Genomic DNA, 10450 nt, shown 5'->3' with positions numbered 1-10450 from the left:
CCTACATCATTACTAGAACCCCCTCTACTCACCATATCACTCCAGTTTTGCAGCAGTTTCATTGGCTTCCAGTTAAGTTCAAAATTCTTCTGTTAACTTTTAAGGCTCTCCACAACCTCGCCCCTCCATATCTGTCTGACCTCCTCCATGTTGCCATTCCCTCCCGTACCCTTAGATCCTCTTCCTCCATCCACTTGACTGTCCCCTTCATCCGTCTTACCACCATGGGGAGCAGAGCTCTCCAGCTCTGGAACTCATTACCATCTGAGCTTATAAATATTGAATCATTCTCACTTTTCAAATCTAAACTTAAAACTCATTTGTTTAAGACTGCTTTTTCTCTTTGATTACAATTGCTCTGTCAGATTTTAATTTTTGTATTTTAGTTTTGTTTATAATCTGTGTTTTATCTATTGTTCGATGTCCTTGAGTGTTTAGAAAGGCACCTACAAATAAATAAAATGTATTATTATTATTGTTATTATTATTATAAAATGGACAAATACATTTACAGACACATTGAAGTAAATTTGAGTTATTGTGTTGTTGTCCATAAAGGTGCCCTGAAGTAGACTGGCATCCCATCCAGGCCTAGCTCCTGCCTTATGCCTGAAGCTGCTGGGATAGGCTTCAGCTTTCCATGACTTCATATTGAAATAAGTTCAGACAAAGGATAAATGGATAATTTTTTTAGTCCCAAAACAGTTTTTGGAAATAGTATAGAAGTAAATGAAAATGGGCTTGAACACAAATACAGTATTAAAGCAAAGCAACACATGGCTGCCTGAAACACATCAAAAAATTTAAAGAAAGGAGAAGCAACCACTTTACTGGAGAAGATCTAAGGAAGTACTAGATGTAGATGTCTCTCAACACCCGGAGGCACAGCACCCAGTCAGAGGGCAGTTGGCTGTATGAGAGTCTGTTCCCATCCAGGCGGAGGAGCTTCATCTTGGAGAAGCTGACTGGTCCCACTTTCCGGCAGAAGCTGCTTGTGTTGAACGCTGTGAGGAACAGACAGAAAGATGGAGTGTGTTATTTACCCCGGTTCTGTGGGTTCATGTACTTTTCATTAAAATACTTTTTTTTTTCTAAACAACCTAACAATTGCATAGATACATTATTTCTGGATTTCTCCAAATGCAGGACTATGAGTTTAGGAGACTTGATTTGTGTTACACAAGTAGTCAGAGGCAGAGTTTGAAGGAGCCACTTGAAGCGGACAGTCCATCAGCACCTGGCACATAAATACGTGGTGCTGAAAACCTAAACTAATGAACTTGGAAAAGCTAAGCAACTACCAAACAAACAAAGTGGAACTTGTAGATGCCATGGACATGTGCTTTTAATAACAATGTAAATAACAAGCTGGTTAAATTTGCAGATAATACCAAACTAGGTGGACGGGCAAATAATGTAGAATAACTACAGGTAAGACAGCTCATGAAATGTAATGAAAGTCAATGATTTTCTAACCCATTTAATCCTGAACAGGGTGGCAGGGGGCCCCAGATAGCATAGGGAGCAAGGCAGGACCAAACCCTGGACAAGGCACCAGTCCATCACAGGGCAAACACACACACACACACTCCAACCATACACTATGGTCAACTTATTATTGTCAACTCACCTAACCTGCATGTCTTTGAACTGTGGGAGGACACCCACAAAGACATGGGGAGAACATGAAAACTCCACGCAGGGAGGCCCTGGACACAAACCCTGGTTTCCTTACAGCGAGGCAGCAGCACCACTACTGCACCACCGTGCCGCCTGTCAGTAAAGTAAACACGTTAGATCTGAATAGGAAATGGAATGTTTAAAATTTGAAAGTGCTGCTTATGAGAAGGACCTGGGAATCAAAGTGGACTCATCACTATCTACCTCCACACGGTTTACAGCAGAGGTCCTCATTCACAGTCCTGGAGGGCCGCAGTGGCTGCAGGTTTTTTTTCTAACCCAGTTGCTTAATTAGAAAGCAATTCTTGCCAATAATTTAATTTCATGGCTTGTTAGTGGAATACAAGTCAATGGAGGTTATGGATAATTTATTTAATATAATAGTGAGGCCTGTCCTGGAGTACTGAGTACAGTGTCTAGCACCATACTACGAAAAGGCATTGCAGTAATAGAGTTCATAGAAAATGGAAGGTTTCTACGGGGTATAAGAGATTCAAAGGGTTCACCCATTTCAGCTTAATCAAACAGAGGTCAAGAGGTGACATGATTAACACTAGAATTACCAAAGCCTACGAAAAAACTCGTAGATCCGGCCCACTTTAAATCTGTTCACACCACTCCGCCAGCATCTTTTGTCCTGTAAATGTGCCGATAAAGACAAGCAGCAAGCAGCTGGCTATTCCATCCCCCCACTGACTTAGAACGTGCATGAACTTCTCCCAGCTCATGCCTTGATTGATTATCTGGGAGTGAAGTGGAGTTTTAGAGTGGAAATAATAGAACGTTATTGGGAACACACGCATTTCATGTGTGTCCCGTTTCTACAATAATCTGTGTAAACACATTTTTAAAACAGAAACGTTTTTCATATTTTAGTAGTAAATGACAAAATGTAGGCATAAACTGTATAATGTGTGAAGCCTGAAGTCCAAAGATCAAATAAACACTTTCACAAAAGGTTCAAGGAAAAGACAACAGCTTCCGTGGTGTAGCTGTAAGATTTGCTGACTTGTAATCATGAGTCCCGGTTCGATCCCGACTCACTCCTATATTTGCCATTTTCAGTAGTGAGCTGCTCTTATTGTTAATATTATACAATAAACACATACATTTGAGTTGCGTCTGTAATACATGGTGTACATTTATAGGACTTGTGAAAGTTACCGTTTTTTTTCACTTTTATTCTCTCTAAATCACGATGCATACTACCACTCCCCCCACCCAGGGATCTGATGCTGTTAGTTTTTATTTGAAACTGGGAATAACTGGAGATGTGAGACAATGGAACTGGACATTTTCTCATCTGGAGGGATTAAAGCCGACACACAAACGCTGGTGAATCTGCCTTCTTCATATCTCACTGTCACTTGATTTTTTTTTTTTACTCAGTTTTATTGAGTGTTCCTGCTCATGCCAAATTAGTGTGCACTTTATGGTCTATGATGTCAAAAAAAAAAAACAGAGACATAGGTATATATGATATTTGGAATTATTCGTTATATGACCTGTATAGTACATTTCGGAAAACTTTGTGGCACGGATGCAACATTATTCCTATTATTCATATTCATTCGCATAACATCTTGCGGTTTGTAATCAGTGACTGCGTGTTTTTTTTCCCCGATCTTGCCAGTCCCCACATGTTGCTGTATGCTGTTTCTTTTGTACTCGAGGACATGCAGAGGATAGAATAGTACAGAGCAGTAAGTGCAGCGCTATATGCAATCATCAGATTCAAATATTAACAGTTCACACACACGCAAGGAACGTCCTTCCTACATTTACAACGTGTGTACCTGTTACAAGGTACACACTTCTCTCAATGCTGTGGTTTCTATTACACACCTGAAACAAAGAGACAATATTTGTAAAAACATCATCGCACTAATGCAATATTATTTGAAAATGAACAGCATCAGATCGGGTGTGAATTTATGCTCTTCAGCATGAACACAATATATAGATAGACACTTGGGTACTTGGGTACGGACAGCATGACAAAGGAAAACAGAAGTGTTTTTATTTTTGTTTTTTTTATTTTTGTATTTTATTCTATTTTTATTTTTATTCTATTCGATTCTATTCTACCAATTCTAGTGTTGGGCTCCATGGGGGAGGTTTCACTGCCATTCGTTTATCACACAAGTACTGAAACTTGTTAGGGGTAAAGTTTGCACATGTTATGAAGAACCACAGACTCATTACCATGCAACATGGTAGAGACTGGCATTTCACATACCCCCCAAAAAGTTAACTCAGTGTTATTTTGGAGAAATTGGGTGAATAAGACTGAGGAGCTTTGTAGGGCTGAACAGCCCCGTTCTCTTCAAAATAATTTCTAATATTCTAATAACTTTATTTGAAGACATCAATCGATTGCAACTCGTGCAGAATGCAGCTGCCAGAATCTTAACTAGGAAAAGAAAATCCGAGCACATCTCTCCAGTTATGATGTCACTACACTGGTTACCTGTGTCATTTAGAATTGACTTTAAAGCCACGGTTTTCAAACTGTGTTACGCGTACCACTGGTGGTACTTCAAGTCATGCCAAGTGGTACTCGTGTGGTCCTTTATTTTCCATGAATCAATGTTGCTAGAATTCCAATATGTTGCATATAATCATATATAGTATAAGTATACTACTGTAAATGCGTGGAAGACTCCAAGCCGGCTTTTATTAGCGCGGGCACCCATTTCCTTAATTAGTTTAATATCACTTTAATGTCATTATTATAGTGATTATAGTGATTATAGTGACTTTTTCTTCAAAACAACATGGGCGTAAATTAACGATTCATTGACAGTGGTACTTCAGTTTACTGGTCCTCGTGAAGTGGTACTTGTTCAAAAAAGTTTGAAAACCGTGGCTTTAAAGTACTGCTTATGGTTTACAAAGCCTTAAATAATCTCACTCCATTCTACATTTCAGAATGCCTTTCACCTTACACTCCAAATCGTAACCTTAGATCTTCAAATGAGTGTCTGCTTATAATTCCAAAAGCTAAACTTAAAAGAAGTGGTGAGGCGGCCTTCTGCTGTTATGAACCTAAAATCTGGAATAGCCTGCCAATAGAAATTCACCAGGCTAATACAGGGGAGCACTTTAAAAAACTGCTAAAACCCATTAGTTTAACATGGCTTTCTCATGGCTTCATTTTAGTGTAACCCTGATATTCCGTATATGCATTCAGTTATCGTTTATATCATGGCTCCACAATCCATACTAACCCCTACTTTCTCTGTTGTTCTCTTTCTGATTTTCTGTGGTGGTGATCTGCGCCACCACCACCCGATCAAAGCACCATGTAGTCCTTACATTGATGGATTAAAGGCCAGAAGTCCACATGACCGTCATCGTCTAATTTCTTCCATGTGAAGCTTGAAAACCATGAGGACTGATTGAGGTCATTTATTTTAGGTAGAATGCCTAGAGGGGGCTGGGTGGTCTCGTGACTTCAGAACCCCTGCAGATTTTGTTTTTTTTCTCCAACCGTGTGGAGTTTTTTTTTTTTGTTGTTGTTGTTTTTTTCTCGGTGGCGCAGTGGAAGCGCTGCTGCCTCGCAGTTAGGAGGCCTGGGTTCGCTTCCCGGGTCCTCCCTGCGTGGAGTTTGCATGTTCTCCCCGTGTCTGCGTGGGTTTCCTCCGGGCGCTCCGGTTTCCTCCCACAGTCCAAAGACATGCAGGTTAGGTGGATTGGCGATTCTAAATTGTCCCTAGTGTGTGCTTGGTGTTTGTGTGTGTCCTGCGGTGGGTTGGCACCCTGCCCAGGATTGGTCCCTGTGTTGGCTGGGATTGGCTCCAGCAGACCCCCGTGACCCTGTGTTCGGATTCAGTGGGTTGGAAAATGGATGGATGTTTTTTCTGTCCCCCTGCCCATCGGACTTTACTTTATTCTTTGTTACTTAGTATTGCCTAATCTTATTTTTATATTTTCTTTTTCCTTTCTTCATTTTGTAAAGCACTTTCAGCTACGTAATTTGTTTGAAAATGTGCTATATAAATAAATGTAGTTGTTGTTGTTTATATATCAAAGTCCCATCAAGAGGGGAAGTAAGCCTTGATCTGCTATGATGATGATGATGCAGCAGTCTCACGGCTTTTACTTGGTAATCTGTAATGATCAAGAGTGAATTCAGGATTGGTTTTACTGGTCGCAGTGGCTAAAGTTGCCCACATCTCCAGGGACCTGGGTTCTTTTCCCATTCTGGTTTCTATCTATATATTTTTGCTGTGTATAAATTGATTTTCTTCAATTTCCTCTTACAATATACATACATGAGCGCTAATCTAATTGGCAGCCTCTGTATGTGCATGAATGTGCCCTTCAATATATAATACTGTGCAAAAGTCTTAGACATTTCAGATAGTTCACAATTTTGTCTCAGAAGGTTGTTTTATTTTTATGTTTATGCTCCTAACATTCCTTTTTCAAAGAGTGAAGCAGTACAATAAGGTAATGGAATGCCCTTAAACAAAGGAACCAACCTAGTAATAGATCACTGTCTAGTTAAAGCATGTGAGATGTAGGCATTTAGCCCAGTGCTTGATTGAGCAAATCTAACAAACAGGTGCAGATGATCAGTGACATCATTTCTAGGCTGAGCCAAACTGACTAACAGAAACACAAACAGCTGTGCAGAGGAAAGAAAATTGGGCAGGGGCAACCAGACTAAAAAGGTGAGGTTGCTGAAGATGTGTTGGTTAAACTGCTGTAATGGATGGACCGACATCCCAACTGGGATGGACACCACTCCTGTATCTTGCCGGGAGGCCAACATGAAGGATACAGAACATAGGTACACCAGGATGGTGCATCCCATCAATAGTGGATGGAAATCTTGAATGCAGCTGAAATGCCAACACATCAGACAAAATGGATGAGCCATCCCGGCTGGGATAAGTAATAGTCCCTTTCACAGAGAGGAGGCCACAAATATGAGGCAGAGGGAGACTGCCTCCTCTGTGCAAGTTGTTCTACCACATGCTAGGTGGCAGCTTTCCTTATGACAAACCTTGGTATGGTCACCAGCAGGGCAGCTTGGGAATTGCGGTCCCACAGAACTGTCCTGTTGGGTTCCAAGGGGGCCGCCAGGGGGAGCTATTGGGAGGTCAAGGTTCGAATTTTTGCCTGACCCACAAGTGCTTTCCGAAGATGAGGTTTAGAAACTGAAAGTACTTCTGGGTCCTGAACTTCATATGGAGAATTGGAGTCGGGAGTGGAAGTTGGACAATGAGGAAAAGGAAAAGAAAAGCATTCTACTGCCACATAGTTTTGTCATTGCTAGAGAAAAGCCTGTACAAGGTCTTGAATAAAAGAAATACACCCGGGACTGTGTCTGGGCTTTGGAGTGCTGTTACAGATCACACTGCAAATGTTACACTATGGCAAAAGTGAATGTAGCAACAAGACACAAAGTGGTTGTCCTGCATCAACAAGGTCTCTCCCAACCATACAGGTGTTTTGTAGATATTCTGTTCAAACTCTTCAGCAGAAGCACAAATGAACGGGCACGGCTGAGAATTGGACACGTAGAAATCAGCAACGGAAACTGAGTGAATCAAACAAGAAATACATCCAGTTTAGTTCCCTTCAGAATCAGAACATGTCCAGCAATGCTTTCAGTTTAGAACTGGTGGAAATCACTGGGAACATAAAACATCCTTCTAGAGTCTGGAGAAGTGTTAGCAGAAGTGGTCTTTAAGAGTTGTAGCCAACAAAGCCATTTCTCAGAGGAAATAAAGTCAAATGACTCACCTATGCACAAAAACACAACGACGGGCTGAGGCACAGAAAAATGGCAGCAGGTGCTCTGGACTGTTGAGTCAAATTTTGAAATATGCATCTCTAACAGAAAGCAATTTGCCCAGGAAACCACTGGAGAGAAGTACATAGATGAATGTCTACAAGTAACAGTGTAGCATGGTGGAGGTTTCTGGCAGTTTTAGGGGTGCATTTCTGCAAAATGAGTTGGTGATTTGATCAAAATTAATGTCCTCCCTCACTGCTTAGATATTCAGGCAGATTCTTATTTATTATGCAAGACGATCAGATACGTGTCAGATTGGTATCAGCTTCATTCTGCAGCATTGTAATAACCCCCAAACACACGACCAACTTCTCAAAAAACTATTATCAATGAAAAGAGGAACAGGGAACGCTTCTGCAGATGGTGTGGTCCACATAGCCTTATTGAGCCTGTCTGGGATTATAAGTAAGACAGCCAAAGTCTGTGCAGTGGAGCAGGAGCAAGTTCTCCAAGAGAAGATCATGTGAGGAACTTCAGAAACTACTGTACATGACAGTGAACCTAAGAGAAGACATAGGGTGGTCATACCAGATTATGATTTTCATTTATGTGACTGTTTACTGCACTTTCTAGGAAGTTTATTGATTAATAAGTATTATTCATGACATTAGTTTTGAATTTCTGCTTCACCCCATTTCCACACAAGTGCTGAAAGTTTCTTTCTTTCTTTCTTTCTTTCTTTCTTTCTTTCTTTCTTTCTTTCTTTCTTTCTTTCTTTCTTTCTTTCTTTCTTTCTTTCTTTCAACTAACAAAAATAAACAATTCTCTCCTAGCATAACTGAAGCTACCCTTCTGCTCTCATTATTTTGCCGTTCTTCCCTTGGGTGGCTTAGCATTCATGCATGGAACTCTGGGTTTGTCAGAACAAACTTTTTATTAAGCTTTGTGCATACAAATAGCTCTATTATTTTGTTCACTTTTTGCCAGTGTCTCCAGAAATTCCAGGAGATTCTCCGATTATGTGTGGAGCTTGACAATACTTTACTTGTCTGCTCAGCCCATCTGCACACCAGCAAGCACTCGTGGGTTTGTACCACTTAGTGCAAACACAAACATCTGGCCGAGTCCCTTGTGACCTGTAGGCTGTTGTATTCTCAGAGTTTTGTGCAGAAGGAAACAGAGAGAGGGCAAATGAGAGAGCAAGACAAGCAAGTGAAAGAAAAACTTTTCCTTTTCTCTTCCAACCAGGCCCACCGAAGGAGGGAGGTAGGGAGGGCCTCCTGTGGGAATCTTTTCAGTTTTTCCATGATCTGATACAAGGCATGCAGTCTTTGGAAATTTTGATTACATTTTCATGCTTGTTGAAAATGGTGTTAGTGAGGTGCAGAGAATGTCTACCCTAGTAACTACGAAACAGAAAAGTACACAGCGTGTAAGGCAGAGCCGTAAGTCCTTAACAGTATAGCACCTACGCTCCAGTCAGCCAGTCATCCATGCGTGGCCCATTTCTTTGTGGATCACTACAAGTTGGAGCACTGCCTTTGCACTGGTAAATGTTCTCAAAACTACTGGCTGTAACCTGATAAGAAGCAGAAACACTTCAGAGTGCAGTAGAGGGCCAATTAGTATGGTTCAGGGCAAAAAGTCATCTTATAAAAGTAATGGAATATGAATGCTTTACATATGAACAATAATGGCAATGATAAAACAGTATGACATCCAGAAATTCCTTACTAGGAGTGAGTGCATGAAACAGCAGTGGCTCACCATAGCCAGGTGCCCTCAGGATCCTCAGCAATTCAACTTTTAGAAAAAATTTAGGTGAGGACAACAAAGCTTGCCAGTCCTAACTACTGAAATCCCCCCAAATACCATCAGGTTCAGTTTTGAATGCCTTGAATGACCTACAGTCTACCACATTACTTAGTAACTTTTTCCATGAGCCTACGGTTCACTGTGTGAAGAAAAACTTCCTGTATGTGCAAAACTTCTCCTTAACAAGTTTCTGACTGTGTCCCTGTGATCTTGTTGAACTCATTTTAAAGTAACAGACTCAATCCACTGTAGCAATTTCCTTCATAATTTTAAACATGTCAGTCATGTCTCCTCTTAATCTTAATCTTGAAAAGGCTCAGCTCTTTAAATTTTTCCTTATAATTCATTCCCTGTAGCCCTGTGATCAGCCTCGTCGCTCTTCTCTGGACCTTTTCTTGTGCTGCTATGTCCTTTTTGTAGCCTGGAGACCAAAACTGTACACAGTACTCATCAGTTTGTTTGCCATGTGCAGAGATGAGGCACATTTCCATTTGAATGGTTGCGTAAATAAGCAAAACTTTTGCTATTAGACTGAAACCAACCCTTGTGAACTTCATCGGAGACCTCTGCACAGTGAGCATGTTACAGTTTGGTGCGCCGTTGCAGAATTTGGCATTGTAAGCCTTTACTTTTTTGAGGAGGGGGGAACAACAGTCACCGTCACTTCAGAACAGTCAGTCAGTCAGTCATTTTCTAACCTGCTATATCCTAACACAGGGTCACGGGGGTCTGCTGGAGCCAATCCCAATCAACACAGGGCGCAAGGCAGGAGCAAATCCCGGGCAGGGCACCAGCCCACCGCAGGACACACACCAAGCACACACTAGGATCGCCAATAAACCTAACCTGCATGTCTTAGGACTGTGGGAGGAAACCCATGCAGATACGGGGAGAACATGCAAACTCCATGCATGAGGACCCGGGATGTGACCCCTGGTCCGCTTACCACTGCACCATCATGCCGCACCCACTAATTCATTACAGCGGCAGAAATTTCATGCAGTGATCAGTCAACTCTCAGTCTGGGAAGTGAACCCAGGTCTCCTAACTGCGAGGCAGCAGAGCTACCACTGCGCCACCATGCTGCCCCACTTCAGAACATTACATTGAAATGCTAGAGAACTTTTTGCGGCCCAAACTGGAAGAAATGAACGTGGTGTCTGGTTTCAACTGGATGGAGCAACAGCTCATAGCTTATGTGGGAGA

The 10450-nt window shown here is 41.5% G+C and overlaps 1 protein-coding gene across 1 annotated transcript in view; it reads right to left on the bottom strand.

Moving 5' to 3' along the window:
- Window positions 1-712: 712 nt before the first annotated feature.
- Window positions 713-10450, bottom strand: part of zgc:113307 (uncharacterized protein LOC553753 homolog) — a 32269-nt gene continuing 22531 nt past the window's right edge. Inside the window, exon 4 of the mRNA XM_028796669.2 lies at window positions 713-1004. Coding sequence (XP_028652502.2) covers window positions 853-1004 — 152 coding nt within the window. The 3' untranslated portion in view covers window positions 713-852. The remainder of the gene's footprint in view (window positions 1005-10450) is intronic.

Source organism: Erpetoichthys calabaricus, chromosome 3 (genome assembly GCF_900747795.2).
Source record: "Erpetoichthys calabaricus chromosome 3, fErpCal1.3, whole genome shotgun sequence".
Classification (NCBI taxonomy): Eukaryota; Metazoa; Chordata; class Cladistia; order Polypteriformes; family Polypteridae; genus Erpetoichthys; species Erpetoichthys calabaricus.
The sequence above is the reverse complement of the archived record's forward strand: the minus strand, read 5'-3'. Positions and strand labels throughout refer to the sequence as shown.